The sequence below is a fragment of the Musca domestica genome, unplaced genomic scaffold (assembly GCF_030504385.1).
Source record: "Musca domestica strain aabys unplaced genomic scaffold, Musca_domestica.polishedcontigs.V.1.1 24, whole genome shotgun sequence".
Lineage (NCBI taxonomy): Eukaryota > Metazoa > Arthropoda > Insecta > Diptera > Muscidae > Musca > Musca domestica.
In genome coordinates this window covers 7717126-7738157 of record NW_026712272.1, presented here as the reverse complement: position 1 = coordinate 7738157, position 21032 = coordinate 7717126, and the positions used below count along the sequence as shown (strand labels likewise).

General features: G+C 28.3%; 1 protein-coding gene across 1 annotated transcript in view; it reads left to right on the top strand.

Moving 5' to 3' along the window:
- Positions 1–5955: 5955 nt before the first annotated feature.
- Positions 5956–21032, top strand: part of LOC105261595 (uncharacterized) — a 78446-nt gene continuing 63369 nt past the window's right edge. The window contains exons 1-2 of the mRNA XM_011292774.3: positions 5956–6097; positions 6412–6485. Coding sequence (XP_011291076.1) covers positions 6004–6097; positions 6412–6485 — 168 coding nt within the window. The 5' untranslated portion in view covers positions 5956–6003. The remainder of the gene's footprint in view (positions 6098–6411; positions 6486–21032) is intronic.

The following is a 21032-nucleotide window of genomic DNA, read 5'->3' as shown; positions in this document are numbered from 1 at the left end:
TCTATCTATCACATGGAGATTTTCTGCAAGAAAATATCATTCAGAAGAGAATATTTGTTTTTTTTTAAGAAAAAATTCTAAATTTTTTAATTTAATTTAATTTCTAAATCTACAAGCATTACTTTTTCATGGAAATGGCTTTGATAAGAATCAAGAAAAATAAAAGAAAGGAAATTATAAAATAAAACACCCACACAACAACAACAACAACAGAGTTGCGCGTTTGATGTTGTAGACATTTTGCTCTATCATTGTTTCTTTTTTTGTAATTTATTTTAGACTTAAAAAAGGCAATTTATAAAAAAACAAAACAAAAATAATAATAAAATTGTATAATTTTTTTATTTCAATATAAGGAAATATTTTGGAATATTTTTTAGTTCTTTTTATTTCAATATAAGAAAATAATTTGGAATATTTTTTTAATTGAAAAAATAACAAGAAATTCCTTAGGTTGTTTATAATATTTTTTATAGAATTTTTTTCTAATTTCTGCTAATTTAAATTCCCACTTTATTTTCTATTAAAAATTTATAATTCAATTCTTCTAATAATTGAAAAAAATCTTTATTATTTTGTATAAGAAATGTCCACTTAAATCCTGCTGAATTGGACCTTCGCTACGAAAACTTCAATTCAACATTGGCCAGTGAAACTTTCAAAGGAAAAAAGGGAAGCATTTCATTCTTATGGAATGGATTTTCTATAGACCAAGAAACATTGATTTTTTAAATATAAATTTAAAAAAATTTCATGATAATGAATTTTTAAAAAAATATTTTTAAGGAGACCCGTAAAACTTGGTATTTTGAAAAAAAAATATTTTTATGGACCAACAAAACGTGAATAACTTAAAAAAAAATATTTTTTTTAATTGGCCAAATCTGGGGATACATGTGTTTTTCTTCCTCTTAGAACAATTTTTTTTTTGAAATAATGCGCCTTCTTTATTCCTCTTGAAGTATTTTCCCCGAATACATTTGCCTTTTAAGAAGAACACACAGAAATATTCAATTTTATATAAAACTAACAAATGGCCGCTATTTCATCAGCGAAAAATCCACTTTAACATTTTTGATTCGTTCTATGAGATCGAGGTAGTACTAAAAACTTAAAATTTATACAGTTTGACAAATTTTTTTAATCAAAACCTCATATATCATACTAAATTTTGAGACTTTCAAGTTTTTCCTTTTTCAGAAAGAAAAATAGAAAAATGTCTATCATTTCCACCAAAAAGTCTTCAAAATCTTTAATTTTAAAGTTTAGCGAGAAGGATATTAGTAAAACCATTGCTCAATGCTTTAATTTTTCTGCCCAAAACTATTTCAATATTTCCATATGTCAACCCTACAAACCAACACTGACCTCAATATCAAATTTCAGGATTGCATCTCTATTCCTACCACCAGTACCAAATTTAGTAACAATTTCTACGCATATTCAAAATAAACTACATCTCTTAATCCTAGACACCAACAGTACAGGACGCAATTCACATAATACACATTTCCAAAAAATCTCTATATCTCAATTTCAGAAACCAACAGAGTCCTCAATATCAAATTTGTGGATTCCAGCTCTATCCCTTCACCCAATACCAAATTTAGTACCACTTTGTACTTTTCGTGCAATTTTAGAACACATTTCCAAAACCATATCCATATCTCAATTCCACATACTAACAGAGACCTCAATATCAAATTTAAGGATTCCACCCCTATTCCTTACCCAATTCCAAAATTTATTACATTTTAGTACTTTTCGTATAAATGTAGGACGCATTTCCAAAACCCGCCAAATCTTCCAATTCCAATCTTCCAATCAGTAATCTAATTAAATTTCAGAATTTTATATCCATTCCTTCACCCAACACCAATTTTAGTACTATTTAGTACTTTTCGTACAATTACAGAATTACAGCCCTATCCCTTCATCCAATAGCAAATATAGTACCATTTAGTACTTTTCGTACAAATGTAGGACACATTTCCAAAACACCGCCAAATCAGCCAAGAATCAGTAATCTAAATATCAAATTTCAGAATTTTATCTCTATCTTTTCACCCAATACCCAATTTAGTACTTTTCGTACAAGGTGTAATACATATTTCCAAAAACCACCTGAATATCTCAATTCCAGGTACCAAGAGAAACCAAAATATCAAATTTCAGGATTTTTAGTAATTTTCGTACAAATATAGAACGCATTTCCATATCACCGCCAAATCTTAATTCCAGATACCAACAGAGAGCACAATATAAAAAAAATTCCAGCATCATCCGTTCACCCTAAACCAACTTGCTGCTAATGTAGTACCATTTAATAAAATTCTCACACTTAGTATATATTTCCAAAACCACCTTTACATATTTCAAACTTACTTTCCAACTTCGATTCTCAAACCAAATTTCAAATTCGTAGCTCTATACGTTCACATAATACCAAATGGTATCATTTTGGAAGTTTAGTACAATTTTAGAACTTTCCATTACCTTAAGGTTCAAATTTCCAAAAACACTTTAGTACATCTATTCTACACTTCCCATCAATGACCCTCATCCAGACCATGCCATACCATCCATTGGAATACTGTTTTAGTATCTTTTTGTTAGTAGATATTTTGAGGTAGCAACCCCTTCGTTCCACACACTTTGACCGAGTCCAAATTCAATTAACGATTCAGACAACGTCCTCTTTCAATTAACATGCGATTTGCTCTGTCCGATACTCCATTTTTTTGTCGAAATTTTCTTTTCTTGATCAGCATAAAATTCTATGTCGATTTAGCGATGTCTGGCCGTCTGTGGAAATCACACTAGCTTTTGAATGAAATGAAGTAAGTTGATAAAATTTTACTCAAATGTATATTATGTCTGCAGGACTTTTGGTATTGAAAATGTGCCATATAGGTCCGCGTTTGGTATATCCCCCTATATTCGATATTTTGGTGATTTAAGCGACATTATTAACCGGGATTGTTTTAAATTTGGTATTTGATATTCGTAATGTATACTACAGCCTATGACAGAAAAGTGTCTGTGCAGGTCCACGTCGTCGTATAGCCCCCATATAACAGTACCTCCCGATATTCGATATTTTAATGATTTTAGCGACATTATTCACGGGAATTGTTTTAATTTTGGCATTTGAAGTTCGTAATGGATACTACATCCTATGACAAAAAATTTTGTAAGCTGGTCCACGTCCTTGTATAGTCTCCATATAACAGATTTCATTTAAGTGGTAGTTTCCGGAGCTTTTTTTTAATTTTCCAAGTTCTTTCCAAATGATATTAAAAGTTCGGCCCGACCGAGCTGCTTTTTTACTTGTTTATTTTATTTATTTATTTTATTTGATTTTTTTTCAATTTCTCCAATTTTCTTTATTTTTTTCAAATTGTTACGAACATCTCAAATCGCAATGGAAAATAATAAATGCTAAATAAAATCGACTCAATGGAAAAAAATGATATTTATAGGTTTATGTAGCATTGTAATACTTTAACTACAAACTACTTTTATTACTATAAATTAATACAAATAAAAATATGCCTAACTAAAGAGGAGATAAAAAACAATACTTTTGTGGTAAATAAATGAAATAAATTCAAAATCAAATAAAAAAAAAAAAAATTGTTTTGATTCATAAAAATGGTAGTTAGGTTTTGATGGGTTCTGAATTGATTAAAATATTTAGGAGAAATAATTTTTCCTTTTTATACCCTCCACCATCCATGTTATTGAGAGTATATTAAGTTCGTCATTCTGTTTGTAACTCATCAAAATAATAATTTTGGACATAACAAAGTATATACAGGGTAAGACAAAAAAACTACAACCAACTTCAGACTGCTGTCATTTCTAAGCCACTCGTCCGATAGCTGTTAAAATTATTCCAGTGACTGCTCATTATATTTTTTACAAGAGTACAAAAGCATTTTGCAGAGAATTTTCCAGAAAAAAGTTATTCATGATGGAATTCAAGCGTGATAGTGTGATTTCTTTATATTTGGCTGGAAAACCACAGGTGACTATCGTTAGAGCGCATTCCAGCATTTAAATGTGAATAAATCTTTTGGGTCTCGTATCATCGCTCGTTACCGTGATACTGTTAATGATAGCGTAGCCCGACGTCAAGGAAGTGGACGGAAGAAAACAGCAACATCAGCAGAAATGTTTCGAAAAGTAAAGAAGCGACTTGATCGAAACCCGCGTCACGTGTCTGTGGCCCGCAAAAAATGGCTCGTGAGCTCAACATATCGCAATATTCCATTCGGCAAATACTGAAAAATGAGCTCGGCGGGGTAAACCATTAAAATTCCAAATAGTGCAAGAACTTACACCGCAACAGAAAGAAAATAGACTCAAAAGAGCTAAAGAGTATCTTCACTTGGCCGAAAATGAAGTTCTGAACTGCCGAATTTGGTTTTTTCCTCTCCGATGAGAAAATATTCGTTGTCCAGCAGTTTGTAAACAAGCAAAATGATCGTGTTTACTTGCCAAAGAGGTCAGCTGTAAATGTGCACCTTCTGTTGGCCACCAGACCTCAAACGCCGGCCATGGTGATGGTGTGGACCATAACGCCATAACAGGCGATGGTCGCTCTCCGTTCGTATTAATTGACCGTGGTGGCATCAGAATAAATGCCGAATATTATAGCGAAAATATTCTCGAGGGTGTATTAAAGCCTTGGGTACGCAAACATTTTGGCCGCAGACCTTGGACATTTTAACAGGTATCCGTCGCACTCATCGCCACCCAAGACTGGTTACAAAATGAGTTTCCTCGCTTCATATCCAACGCACAATGGCCACCACAATCTCCGGATACCATTGGACTATTGTGGACCGTTGGACTATTGTGTCAGGAGTATTTTGGAAAGGTTGGCAAGGTTGGCACTAAAAAATATCAAAGTGCCGATCGCCTCAAGCAAGCGCTTCACCGGGAATGGGCCAAAATACCGCAGAGCAACATTCGGGCAGCGTGTGACGGTTTCATTGTCCATTTGAAGGCCATAATTCGTGACAAATGTGACCAATTCGAATAAATCTAAACTTATTCTAAAATTTGATGCTATTTCCGACATTTTTGCATTCATTTAATAAAATTTAAAAAAAAATTTGAAAATTATGGAGTTTGACTTTGTTGCAGTCTTTTTTTATCTCACCCTGGAAATATCAAAAATATGCTTTTAATTTTTTAACATATTTTCAAATCATGTTAAAAAAATGGTTTTAGCCTTTTTAAAAAAAATATATAAAAAATTACCAAATATAATTTTCAAAATATAATTTTCTTTTTTTTTAAGAAATGTTTAAAATATATTTTCAAAGTTTTTATGAGAAATCTTGAAATATTTAAAAATATTTTATAAGAATTTTAAAAATAAAAATAAAAAGTTTCAAAATATATTTGAATAAATAATAATAAAGAAGAATTTGAAAGAAAATCAGAATTTCACATTTTTTTCAGATGTTCACTTTTGTATCCCTAAATATTTCCTTAAATATGCCCTAAATATTTCCGATTTCTTTTATGTTGAGATTTGTGTTCCAAGATTGTTACAGAAAAAATATGCTCTCCCGCTAGATTTCAAAGGATTTTCTTTAAAGAAAAAATGGTCCACAGTTTTGATATTTTTTATGCTTTAGAAATCCATTTAAAAAAATCTTCCGACTTTCCTTACATATAAATATTTACCTGTAAAGTTGGAGTTTTTCTAAAATTTTGCCATCAAGTAAACTTGGAAAATTTATTCCAAAAATATTTGACAATATTTTATTTTATTATTTTTTTAATTTATCAACGAAACGAAATTGTCTGTGTATTTTTAATTAAAAAAAAACTTTAAATTTTCTGTTAAGACGTTTTGGGATTTAATATAAAAATACCACAGCACCTTGTATATCTGTGTAAAATTTCGCTAATTTATATTTTAAGTAAAATTATTCCGAAAGTTTTTCGTAAAAATAAAACGTTTCAATATTCCCAAAAAATAAAATGGCCCTGCGTCTGAATTTGAAGAAACTATCCAATGACATTGTCAAACCAATGATGCTGACCAAAACAATATCCAGAAACAGATCAAATTTGAGTAAGTAAAATACGGTTTTATTTTCGAAAACTAAATTCAGCTGAATTCGGCTGGTTTGATCATTCGCCATAGAGGGTCTATATTTAGCTGAAAAAAAAATATTTTCTATAGAAAAAGACCCCTATTTAAATCGGAATTTTTTCATAGAAATCCCAAATTTTCAAGGCTAAATTAAGGATTTCCTGTTGAAATTTCCTTTGCGTCAAGCTGAACTGAATTTAAAATTTCCTATGGAAATTTCCATTCATTCGAGCCGAATAGAAGTATCCCCATACGTAATCAAATTATGTTTATTAAAATCTTTCCCATTGCAGCTCCCATGGCTGGCTGGTTAGAAAAGCCCCGAAGTTTATTGTTTCATCCCAAAAATATTATCAAACATGCCGAGGTAAGTGACGAAAAAATGTTCTTATTCTAATCAGGTTTTTAAATACTTACCACATAACCATTACTAAGCTAAAAATTTATTAAAATAGAAGTTTAGAAACTTGTTTCAAAAATTCACAAATAATTAATCTCATTGTGAAAAGGAAAAATTTTTAAGAATTTAAATTTAAAAAAAATCTCTCAATATTACTAGTTCTACTTCCAAGTTCTTTCTACAGTTTTCTTTTTATTCAAATTAATAAAAATCTAATTATTGAAATTATTACCGAAAAAAATGCGTTACATAGAAGCGATATGTAGGGGGGCAGCTCTAAAGTACAAAATAATAATAAAAAAATAATGAAGAAATAAAATAATTTAAAAAAATATATGTTTTTGAAATTACAAAAATAACTCCAAAAATAAAGAAACTAAATACTTTAAAATAGATTAAAAAATCTGGTATAAAGATTATATTATATTTTTTTTAATTTTTTTTTGTTAACAAAATAATTAAATGATAATAAAATGATTTAAGACATTTTAATAATAAAAAATTATTTTTGAAAATATATTTTTAAAAGTAGAAAAAATAACAAAAAAAATATCAAAAAAAAAAAAATAGTTTTAAAAAGTCTGGTGTAAAATTTTTATTGTATGAATATATTAAAAAATAATAAATTATTTTTAATTTTTTAACAATTTTCAAAATATGTTTAAAATATGTTTTAAGACATTTTTAATTTTAAAAAATATATAATTTAAATTACAAAAATAACTCTAAAAATAAAAAACTGAATAAGAGAAAACAAACACATAAAAAACTGAATATTTTAAAATAGATTTAAAAAATCTGGTATAAAGATTATATTATAATTTTTTTAACAATTTTCAAAATATGTTTGAAAATGATTTAAGACATTTTAATAATTAAAAATATAAAATTATTTTGAAATTATATTTTTACTAAATATTTAAAAAATAGGTTTAAAAGATTTTCAACATATATATTTTAAAAAGATATTTTTTTAATTAAATATGATTTTTTTTAACAAATTTTAAAAATAAAAAATATATATATTAATAAACTATGAGTAATATTTAAATAATATTTTTAAAATTTTTTTTAGAAATGTATAAATTATATTCTAAAAATTTTAATGAAAAATCTAAAATTTTATTATAATAAATTTTCAAATATAAAATTAAAATTTTTCAAAACATATCTAAAAATATTTCAAAACGTATTTTTGAAATTCTATTAATTTTTTTATGAAATTGTAAGAATTTAACAAATTTTTTAACAAATTTTCAAAATATATTGAAAATGTCTTCCAAAATATATTTTTAAATTTCTTTAAAATTCTATTTATTTTTTTATGAAATTGTAAGAAAAATTTCAATACATATTTAATAAAATAATATTTTTTAAAGAAATATGCTTTAATTTTTTAACAAATTTCTTTTAGACATGTTTAAAATATATATTAAAATTTTTATGAAAAATATTAAAATATTTAAAAATCTTTATAAGAATTTTAAAATATATATATAAGAAAAATTTTAAAAATATACTTAAAAAATGTTTTCAAAGATTTTTATTCTCCGAAATTTTTTTTCAACTTCTATAAATATATTTTTATTCTCACAAAAATATTTAAAAAATTTTTAATAGATTTAAGAATACATTTAAAAAAATTAAGAAGATTTAAAGTGTTTAAAAAGTGTAAGAAATGAAAGTATAAGAAAATCCAAATAAGTTGTTTTTTGCATAGTTAAAAAAATAATATTTTTTTTAAGAAATTTTCAAAATATAATTTCAAAACTTTTGTTTGAAATTTCAAAAAAATATTTTAATTCTCTCAAAATATTTAAATACATTTTAATTGATTTTTAAAATACATTTTTTAAATCTTAAAATACTTAAAAAGTATTAGAAATTAAGAAATCATTTTAATTTTAAAGGAATTTTCGAAACATAATTTATGAGGAAAATTTCAAAATATTTAGAAAAAAACTTAAGATAGTTATAAGAAATTTTCCTAAAATAATTATTTTATTTTTTTAAATATATTTCATTTTTCACAAAAATATTGAAAAAAAAGTTTAATAGATTTTAAAAACTCATTTTTAAAAAGTATTAGAAATTTAGAGAAAAGAAAATTGTAATACGTTGTTTTTTATATAAATAAAAAATTATTTTATATTTTTTTAAACAAATTTCGAAACATAATTTCAAGATTTTTGTATGGAATTTCAAAATATTTAGGATAAATCATAAGATAATTAAAAGAAATTTTCTAAAAATAATTAGTTGTTTCTTTTTTTAAATATTGTAATTCTAACAAATATTTTTAAATTTTCTTTAATGGATATTAAAAATGCACTTTTAACAATTTTTTTAAGAAATCTTAAAATTTAAAAAGAGTATTAGAAATTAAAAGAATAAGAAAATTCTATTACGTTGTTTTTTTATATATGAATAAGAAAAAGTTATTATTATTTTTTTTGAGAAATTTTCTAAACATATTTTAAAATTTTCTGCATGAAATTACAAAATAGTTAGAAAAAAAATCAAAAGATAGTTATAAAAATGTTCTGGAAATAGTTTTCTTTTTAATTTCAAAAAATATATTTTAAATCTTACAAAAATATTAATTTTTTAATGGGTTTTAAAAAAACATTTTTAAAACTTTTTTTAAGAAATCCTTAAATATTTAAAAATTATAGGAAATTAAAGAATAATAAAATTGTAATTGTTGTTTTTTTATATAAATATAAAATTATATTTTTTAAGAAATTTTAGAAACGTAATTTCAAATTTTTTCTCTGAAATTTCAAAATATTTAGAAAAAAAAAATCATAAGATTGTTATAAGAAGTTTTCCAAAAATAGTCTATTTATTTTTAATTAAAAAAAATAAATTTTAGTTTTCTCAAAAATTTAAAAAATGTTTTAATATAGTTAAAAAATATTTTTTAATTTGATTTTAAGAAAACTTAAAATGTTTAAAGGAATATTCTAATAAGTCGTTTTTTTATATAATTAAAAAATAAACTTTTCTTTAAGAAGATTTCGAAATACAATTTCAAATTTTTTATGTATGAAATTTCAAAATATTTGGAGCAAATCATTTTTAATTTCAAAAAATACATTTTAGTTCTCTCAAAAATATCTAAAAAAATTAAAAAAAAAAAAATAAATTTTTAAAACTTTTTTGAGAAATCGTAAAATGTTTAAAATGCACAAGAAATTATATAATTTTTATATAATTAAAAATAATTTTTATTTTTTTTAAGAAATTTTCGAAACATCATTTCAAAATTTTTCAAAATATTTAGAATAAAAATCATAAGATAGTTGTAAGAAATTATCCAAAAAAGATTTTTTTTTAATTTCAATAAAACATATTTTTAATCTCAGAAATATTTAAAAAAAAAATTAAAGCATTTTAAAAATTATTTGAAGAAGTTGTTAATAGTAAGAAAATACTAATACATTGTTTTATATAAATTTATAAATTTAAAAAAAAATTAAGAAATTTTCGAAACATAATTTCAAAATATCTAAAAAAAATTTATAAAATATTTTCAAAGTATTATTTTAAAATTCTAATATTATATCCAAAATACTGCAGATACTTATTTGCGACAAAGAAAAGCTAAAACACAAACTACTTCAAATGGTTACTTTATTGTTGTTGTTGTTTTATTTCAGTGATAATAATAGTAATAATGTTTTTTTTTTAATAATAATTGATATTATTGTTGTTTGTTCATTTAATACTTGTTTACGTTGTTGTAATACAACAATTACGTTACGTTACATTACATTACGTTTGTTTATACGTTTACGTTAAGTATAAGTGATATGACTAAACTATATATTTACGACAAATGGAAATGAAAAAAAAAAAAAACAAAATACTGTTGAGTGAAAATTTCTAAAATGGGTATGTCTAGAATTAAAAAAAATATATGAATTCAATGAAACTGATTGAAGATTTCCATGGAAATCTTTGATTTAATTTAATTTTTTGGGGACAATGCAAAAATAAAAATCTCAAAAAGCCGTTATTACAAATTAAATATTGAAACTAGAGTTTACTGAGAGGAAGAAAAAAATAATCAAAGAGAAGCAAATAATTTTCAAAAAAATTTCATTATTGTTTTACTACGACAAATATGCGCTAGGTTTACAACATTTTGAATTTTTTGTTTTTTTTTTTGTTTATTTTTTTTTTTTTTTTTTTTTTGGTTTATGTCTGAACTATTTTCTTGGACACTACTAACAGAGCAACACAAAACTACAAATACATAGATATATTTTTTTTGCAACTTCACAAATAGGTTTCTTAAAAATATTAACTTTTTGTTGTTGTTTTTAAATTTGAGATAATAATACTGGAATAAATATTGTTGTTGGAAATTTTCAAATAACTAACATCATAAAGTTGGATATATAAATATATATATAATTGGCAACATTATATAACAAGCAAAAATTGTTGTATTGAATTTCTGGTGTCGATAGATGAATTGATTGTTTGTGTGTCAAAGTCTTGTTTTTTTGCTTTCAACCACAATTTTTTCAATTTTTTTTTTCAATATTTTTCTAATTTTTTATTTATGTACAGGGTGAGATGAAAAAAACTGCAACCAACTTCAGACTACTGTCATTTCTAAGTTACTCGTCCGACAGCTGTTGAAATTATTCCAGTGACAGCTCATTATATTTTTTACAAGAATTTTGGTGAAAATTTTTCAGAAAAAAAAGTTATTCGTGATGGAATTCAAGCGTGATAGTGTGATTTCTTTATATTTGGCTGGAGAACCACAAGTGGCCATCGTTAGAGCACTCCAGCATTTAAATGTAGCCCGACGTGCAGGAAAGGGACGGAAGATAACAGAAACATCAGAAGAAATTGTTCGAAAAATAAAGAAGCGACTTAATCGAAACCCGCACCACAGTGGCCCGCGAAAAATGGCTCAGGAGCTGAACATATCGCAATATTCCATTCGGCAAAAATTGAAAAATGAGCCCGAGGTAAAGTCATTGAAATTCCAAAAAGTGAAGGAACTTACACCGCAACGGAAAGAAAATAGACTTGAAAGAGCTAAAGATTTGCTTCGCTTGGCCGAAAGTGGTGAACTGCCGAGAAAACAGCAACAACAGCAGAAATGGTTCGAGTAGCGTAAAGAAGCGACTTGATCGAATCGAGATCGAGAAAGAATGGCTCATGAGCTGAACATATGGCAATATTCCATTCGGCAAATATTGAAAAATGGATTCGGGTTAAATTCCATTGAAAATCCAAAAAGTGCAAGATAGACTCCAAAGAGCTAAAGAGTATATTCGCTTGGCCGAAAGTGGTGGTGAAATGCCGAATTTGGTTTTCACCTCTCCGATTCGCCACAGTTGTCCAGCAGTTTGTAAACAAACAAGGTCAGCTAACAAATGTGCACCTTTGGTTGGCCACCAGAACTCAAGCGCCGGCCATGGTGACGGTGTGGGCCGCCATAACAGCCGATGGCCGCTCGTGGCAAACCAGAATAAATTCCGAATATTATCGTAAAATTATTCTGGAGGGTGTGTTCAAGCCTAGGGCACTCACCGGCTATGGTGATGGTGAGAGCCATAATGCCATAACAGCCGATGGTCGCTTTTCGCTCGTATTTATCGACCCTGGCATCAAAATAAATGCCGAATATTATTGCGAAAATATTCTGGAGGGTGTAATAAAGCCATGGGCACGCAAACATTTTGACCGCTGTGTGAACTTGCCAAAGAGATCAGCTGAAAATGTACACCTTCGGTTGGCCACCATAGCTCAAGCGCCTCGGCCATGGTGATGGTGTTGGACATAACGCCATAACAGCCGATGGTCGCTCTCCGCTCGTATTAATCAACTGTGACCATCAGAATAAATGCCGAATATTATTACGAAAAAATTCTGGAGGGCACCCAAACATTTTGGCCGCAGACCTTGAACATTCCAACAGTCCTCTGTCACACCATCGCACTCAGCACGCGCCACCCAAGTGTTTGGTTACAAAATGAGGTTCCTCGCTTCATTTCCAGCTCACAATGGCCACCAAAATCTCGGGATACACCAATCCGTTGGACTATTGTGTCTGGAGTATTTTGGAAAGCAATGTTTGGCACCAAAAATACCGTCGACCATTAGAATAAATGCCGAATATTGCTGCGAAAATATTCTGGAGGGTGTATTAAAGCCTTTGGCACGCAAACATTTTGGCCGCAGACCTTGGACACAACAAGACTCGGCAACATCGGACGCAGCACGCGCCACCCAAGAATGGTTACAAAATGAGATTCCTCGCTTCATTTCCAGCACAGCACAATGGCCACCAAAATCTCCGGATACACCAATCCGTTGGACTATTGAGTCTGGAGTATTAGAACCCATTATGACCCACAAATACCAATCGACATTTTCATGGGAAAATGCTCCCCAGATCATCAAAATACCGCTATATGGGGGCTATACCAAATAGTGTACCTATACATACAATGTTTCGCCACCGGAGCTAGAACCCATTATGACCCACAAATATCTTTTTTTAGACAAATCCGTGAAAAAATGTGGCAAAAATTCTCAAAATACCGAATATAGGGAGGTACCGTTATATGGGGGCTATACCAATACGTTGACCTGCACAGACAATTTTCTGTCATAGGCTGTGCTATCTATTACGAACTTCAAATGCCAAATTCCGGTGAATAATGTCGCTAAAATCATCAAAATACCGAATATCGGGAGATACCATTATTTGGAGGCTATACGAAGACATGGACCTGCACAGACAATTTTCTGTCTTAGGCTGTAGTTTCCATTACGAATTTCAAATACCAAAGCGATTCCGGTGTCTAATGTAGCTAAAATCATCAAAATATCGAATATCGGGAGATACCACTATTTGGAGGCTATACGAAGACTTCGACCTGCACAGACAATTTTCTGTCTTAGGCTGTAGTATTCATTACGAATTTCAAATACCAAATTTGAAACATTTCCGTTGAATAATGTCGCTTAAATCCTTAAAATAAGGAATATCGGGAGGTATTGTTATATGTCGGCTATACCAAAACGTGGACCGATATATCTCATTTTCAATACCAACCATCCCTAGACACAATACAAATTGTTCTGCGAAAATTTTGACGCTCTCCATCAAATAATGTGGGCTTTATCGTGATTTCAACAGACAGACAGACAGGCGAACATCGTCAAATCGACTTAGAATTTTATGCTGAATACGACGAATATTTAGGGATGTTATAAACGGAATGACGAAGTTAATATACCCTCCTTTCCAAAGGTGGAGGGTATAAAAAATACCAAAGTGACGATCATCTCAAGCAAGCTCTTCGCCGGGATTGGGCCAAAATACCGCAGAGGAACATTCGGGCAGAGTGTGACGGTTTCATTAGCCATTTGAAAGCCATCATTCGTGCCAAAGGTGATTAATTCGAACACATCTAAACTTATTCTAAGATTTGATGTTATTTTTGCGACATTTTTTGTTTTCACTGAATAAAATAAAATTTAAAAAAATGTAAAAATTATGGCCTTTGACTGTGTTGCAGTTTTTTTTTATCTCACCCTGTATGTGATGTTATGAATATGTATTATTTTTTTCTCGTCTTGTATATATTTTTTATGAAATTATTATTTTTTTTTTCAATTATTTTTTAATATTTTTTTAATTTTTTTAATGACTTCTTTTATTTTTTTTTCAATTATTTTTTTAATTTTTTTTTTTTTAATTATTTTTTTTCATTTTTTAATTATTTTTTTTGTTTTTTTTTTTCAAATTTTTTTTTTAATATTTTTTTTTGTTAATTATTTTTTTAATATATTTTTATATCTATTTTTCGTTAATTTTAAATTTATTTGTATTGCTTTTATATTTCATTGTGTAAGTGTTATTCTCTTCTTTTTTTGTTTTCTTTATAATAGACAACTACATTTGTTTTTTTTTCTTTGTTTTTGTTATAATAATGACGTATAATTTGTTTTTTTTTTTTTGTGTTATTGTTTTTGTAGTAGTCATAGTTAATAATATGTGTTGTGATTTTTCTTAACAATGTTTTCCGGTTAGGGGATATTGTCCATTTTTTTCCTCTTGTTTCAAAATTTGAATATGGTTTCATAGAGATACAATATGAGAGAGAGCGAGAGTGAGTGAGTGAGAGAGACTAGAGATTCTCTCCTCTCTGAGATATCATTCATATATGTTTAGTGTTTTATAATTTTTCAGTTTTGTTTTTCACTTGTTTTAAAGGCATTTTCAATTGGTGATATCGTTTCGAATTGAATCACTAATTTTCAATTTTATTTCAGTATCGTGTCTTTATTTATCGCTATATACACTATAAAATATTGTTTAGAAATGTTAACGTTTTGTTGGGGGTTTTATAGTTTTTTTTTAGAGGGGGGAGATTCTGGTAAAACTGGTATGTACAAATACATGTGAGAGACAAAAATCGAGAGCTACAAATTTTTCTAAAAAAAAATATCAAAAAAAATTAAATACTTTGAATTTGTTGGATTAACAAATTTCCAGGCTGAATTGAAGATTTCTTATGGAAATTGCCAATTCTAAAAATCGCGGATTATTAAACAACATTTTTAAACCTTGGCGTGAATTTTTAAAAATTTATTTCAGGCCTCTGCTGATTTTAAAATTTACGAATTTCTGAAAAATACTTTCTGACCTCTAGCTTGAAAAGCGTGGGTTTCAAAAGCATATTTTCCGGCCAACACGGAGTTTGAAAATCCCAAAAACTCTGGACTTTTTAAGAAAATTTTCAAGCTTCATTTCCTTTTTAAAAATCGCAGATTTTTCAAAAATATTTTTAGGCCTTTATTGAGTTTAAAAATTATGGAGTTTGATTTTAAAAATATTTCCGAGCCTCAATTATATTAAAAACTTTGGATTTTTTAAGAATATGTTATGGCTTTGATTGGGTAGATTTTTTAAAATATTTTTATAAATATAGCACAAGATCTGGTGGGAAGATGGGATAAATTGATCCACCCCTTCTGGAACCTCCTCCACAAAGGGATAAGAATTTTAAATATTAAAAATGCTCGTAAAATGCAAATTAAACATCCGATTACTTCTAAAATTCACACATTACAATATTTCTACCAAAATAAGATATACTCTAAATATGAGGTATAGCAGACCACCCCTTCTGGTACCTCCCCCACAAAGGAATAATCAAAACGCTCCTAAAATGCGAAAAAAGCATCCGATTGATTCTACACTTCACAAATTCTAATATTTCCACTAACAGAAGATCTAGTGTTAAGATGGAATATATAGTTCCTCTTGTTCTGGTACCTCTCCCACAAAGGGCTTAAAATTTTGAATAATCAAAAGGCTCCTAAAATGCGAAATTAGCATCCGATTGATTCTACATTTCACACATTCTAATATTTCCACTAACAGAAGATCTAGTGTGAAGATGGAATATATCAGACCACCGCCTCTGGTACCTCCCCCACAAAGGGGTCAAAATTCGGAAAAACCAAAAATCTTATAATGGGCGAAGTAGGTAGACGATGCTCATAAAATTTCACACTTCTCAATATTTCTTCCAACACAAGATTTGGTGTGAAAATTATAGACATTCGCCCACCCCTTCTGGTACCTCCCCCACAAAGGGTTCAAAATTTGGAATATCTAGAACGCTCATAAAAGGCGAAATAATCATTTGATTCACCAGAAACTCGGCGCATTTCAATATTTCTATCAACCCAATATCTGTTGTGAAAATGAAATAAATCGGCCCTACCCTTCTGGTACCTCCCCCACAAAGGGGTCAAAATTTGGAAATAACTTGAACGCTCATAAAATGCGAAATAATCATTCGATTCATTAGAAACTCGGCGCATTTCAATATTTCTATCAACCCAATATCTGTTATGAAAATGAGATATATCGGCCCACCCCTTCTGGTACCACCCCCACGAAGTGGTCAATATTTGGAATATCTAGAACGCTCATAAAATGCGAAATAAGCATCCAATTGATTATTAATTCGACTCATTTCAATATTTCTATCAACCCAATATCTGTTATGAATATGATAAATATAGGCCCACTTCTTCTGGTCCTTCCCCCACATAGGGGTCAAAATTATGAATAACCATGTAGCTCATAAAATGGGAAAATTATCATCCGATACTTTTCAAACTCGATACATCCCAATATCTGCATCAACAGAAGATCTGGTGCGAAAATGAGATAGATCGGATAACTCCTTCTGGTAACTCCCCCACAAGGCTTCAAAATTTTGAAAATTATACCCCCCTCATAAAATACAAAATTAGTAGCTGATATATTTCAAACTTGGCACATCCCAATATTTATATCAACAAAAGATCTGGTGTGAAGATGGAAAAGATCGGATCATTCCTTCTGGTAACTCCCCCACAAAGGGTCAAAATTTTGAATAATTATACCCCCCTAATAAAATGCAAAATAAGTAGCCCATACTTTTAAAACTTGGCAAATTCCAATATTTCTATAAACTGAAGATCTGATAAGAAAATGGAAAAGATCGGATCAATCCTTCTGGTACCTATCCCAAAAGGGGTGAAAATGTTTAATAATTATAACCCTTTGAAAAGCTAAAAGAATGTCTGCAATTTTCTTCAATACTCGTGTATCTCAATATTTCTATCCAAAATAGATTTATTTTAAATAGGGGATATGTCGGTCCACTCTTTCTGGTAGCTCTCCCACAACATTTATGTGGAGTTCAGGCTGAGAGTAAATATCTGTCGGCAAAAGCGACTGATACTTGTCATCTTGTTTATGAATATTTTGAGGCTTCTATTTCAAAGCATATTTTCAGGCGTCTTATGAACTTTTAAATGACCGATTTTTAGATAATATTTTTACGCCTCCACAGAATAGGAATTTCTAGAGGAAGTCTTCAATTCAACCTGAAAACATAAAGAAATCAATAGAAAATCTTTAAATTTAAGCTGAATTATAAGTGAAAATAATATTTAATATCGACTTTGGAAACTACTTCCTAAAAAACTCAAATAGAGCGCAATTAAAAAACATTACAATAAAAAATATTATACAAAGCATATTTTCAGGCGTCTAATTAACTTTAAAATTTGCGATTTTTAGAGAATATATTTACGCCTCCTGTCTATATGTCTTTAGGAAATCTTCAATTCAACATGAGTTATAACTGAAAATAATATTCAATTTACGATGAAAATACTTCCTAGAAAAAGCTTATATAGAGCGCAATTAAAAAAATAAAAACAAATTACAAAAAAATTCTACAAAAATTTTCCAACTATTGCAAATACAAAAAATAAAAAAAATATGTATTTAAAGAGAGCGATAACAATTTAATTACGAAATACACAATACTATGATTTCAAAACTATACTTTAGCTAAGTATATACCAAATTACAAGAGTTGGCTTAAAATTAATTCTAAAAAATATTTTTTTAATTACAATAGCGACCAAGGTGCACAACTAAACTACAGCATTTATTAGTTTTTAATTTTACACAAAAAAACATTACATTTTTTTAAAAAATATTTTTTTGAACTTACTATTTTCTGTTTTATGCATTAATTTAAATTTCAATAAAAGATTAAAGTTTTTTTTAACGAAAGAAAAGTTTCTTGTCTTTTTGCTCATTTTATTTGCTTTGTATAATCTTTGGGTAGAACAAAATAATTCGTTTTTATATAATTTTTTTAATAAATATATATGTCTCTTTACATTTTCAAAATTCGAATTGTTTTTTTTTTTCAATTTTTTCTCTCAAAAAAATGGTTATAAGAGTTTTTGAGAATTTTTTTGAAATTTTTTTACTCAAAAAATTGATTATAAGGGTTTTTTGAGATTTTTGTTTTTTTTTTTTAATTTTTTTCTTTTGTTAGAAATCACAATATTCCAACAAAAAATTTTTTATTTATTTATTTTTTTTTTTCTTTGAAAGGAAAAAAGCAAAACAATTGAGAATACAATTTTTCTAAATCGGTAAATATATATGTATGTATATAGGTTTTATATAAAAGGGTGTATATATTCTGCTGCTGTATATATATTTTAGAGTTTATATACGCTTTTTAAACAATTGTTAAAAATCACTGATTTCCTTTTTAGAGTTTTTTTTTCGTTAATTAATTTTCACTTATAAAGACAATAATTGTTACATATTTTTGTGGATTTTGTTAGTATGTACTAAGATGTGTGGAAGGTCAGTGTCCAGTGGCCTTCCAGCGAAATTTGTCGTACTACAAAATGAGTTGAGAGTTTTGAAGAGTAAACGTTGAAAAATAAAAAAATTAGAATAACAAAAAAACAAAAATCAATAAAGAAAATATAAAAGATAATTTAAAAAAAATAATAATAAAAAATAGTAGTATCTTGAAAAAAATAATAAAAAAATATTTAAAAAAATAAATATAATTAAATGCTAAAAAATAAAAATATAAAAAACAACAAAAAAAATAAAGCAATTAATACCATAAAAAATTAAAACTAATTAAATAATAACAAATAGCTAAATTATTAAATATAGTGGAATCATGAAATAAAAACAATAAAAAAGTATTTCAATAAAAAAATTATAAACAAAATTTTTATTTAAAAAAAATACAATCAAAATAATTAAATTGTGATTATGCCTAAAAATAATTTACAAAATTAAAGCAACGAATTAAATTTAAAAACTCTACCCCATCTTAAAATTAAAATTTTTTACCATTATTAAATAAAAATAATAAATGAATAACAAAAAGGCCTTAAAAAATAATTTACAAAATTATTTTCTAATTTTAAAATTATTTCACCTTTATTAAAATTAAAAAGAAAATATTTAAAAAAAAACAACAAAAATATAAAACATAATTAAAAACAAGTTATCCTCAGCCAGTGTTTAATTATTTAAATATAGTTTTGACTTCTGTTATGATTATTCAAATTGTAGACCCTCTATGGAGTAGGTTCTGAAGGAAGGGGCTAATATTGTTCATTTCGTATCTGACCTAAATAAATATGATGGGTTGTCAGATGTATATCTTCTGCACAAGAGATCTTGCGTTAGCAAAAAAATCTGGACGCGTGTTATTTACTTCTTTAAACGTTTTGTTTTTCAAAATCTTGAACCCTATGTGGGGCAAGCAGCAAAAGAAATGGTCCGATCTCTACCATCTTTATAAAAGATTCTGTGTTGATGGATATATTGAGATGTACCAAGTCTGGAATGAAATCGGATATTGATTTCGCTTTTTATAAGCTCCGTGGATATTCAAAATTTTGAGCCTTTGTGGGGGAGGTATCAGAAGGACAGGACCGATATATCTCATCTTCACCCCCAATCTTGTGTTAGCAAAAATGTGTGTGAAAAATAAAGACAACCAAAACTTGGACTCTTTGTGAGGAGGTACCAGAAGCAATGGTCCGATCTCTACCGTCTTTATAACAGATCCTGTATTAATAGAAATATTTAGATTTGTCAAGTCTAAATGGAATCCGATGTTAATTTCGCGTTTGTGGGGAGGTACTAGAAGGAGTGGGCCGATATATTCCGTGTTTATACCAGATCTTGGGTTCATAAAAATATTAGGATGTGTGAAATTTGAAGACAATTCCACTCTTACATCATTTTTTTTTTTTTTTTTTTGAAATTTTGACTTTTTGAGGGGTAGGTACCAAAAGTAGTGGACCGATATACTCCATCCTCTCACCAGACCTTGGGCTACTAAATTTATTGGGATGTATGACATTTGAAGACAATCGGACACTTACATCACATTTTATAAGAGTTGTAATTATTCAAAATTTTGACCCTATGTGGGGGAGGTACCAGTAGGAGTGGACCGATATTGTCCATTTTCGCACCTGACCTAGCACTAACGGAAAATTTTAATTCTTGCAAATTTAGAGCAAAATCGGATTATAGTTTCTGTGCAGAAAATATTTTTTTTAGAAAATTTCGTCCTTTTTATGGGGGAGGTACCAGAATGAGTCGACCAATACATTTCATTTTAATGCCAGACCTTGGGTTAATAAAAATATTGGGATGTGTGAAATTTTAAGACAATCAAAATTCAAAATTTTGACCCTTTGTGGGGGAGGCACTTGATGAAGTGGACCGATATTGTCCATTTTCCCACCTGACCGAGAACTGTGGCAAATATTAGGATTTGCAAAGAGGTACCAGAAGGAGTGGACTGATATTGCCCATATCCGAACTCGATCTAAGTTTGACAAAAATATTACGATACACCAAGTTTGGACTAAATCGGATACTCCCTTCGAGGGTTATAGTGCGAAAAAGCCAGCCAGACAGACAGACAGATGTCGAACGGACGGACATGACTAGATCGACTCTAAATATCCTGAAACGGATTTGGTCCAAAGAGACTTAGGGCCTTAAGCCGTTATTTCGACTAGGCACGTTTTTACCGTATCAAATGATTTATACCATTAGCCATATTATGGCTGACGGTATAAAAAGAAAACTAATAACAAAATAAAAAATTTAGT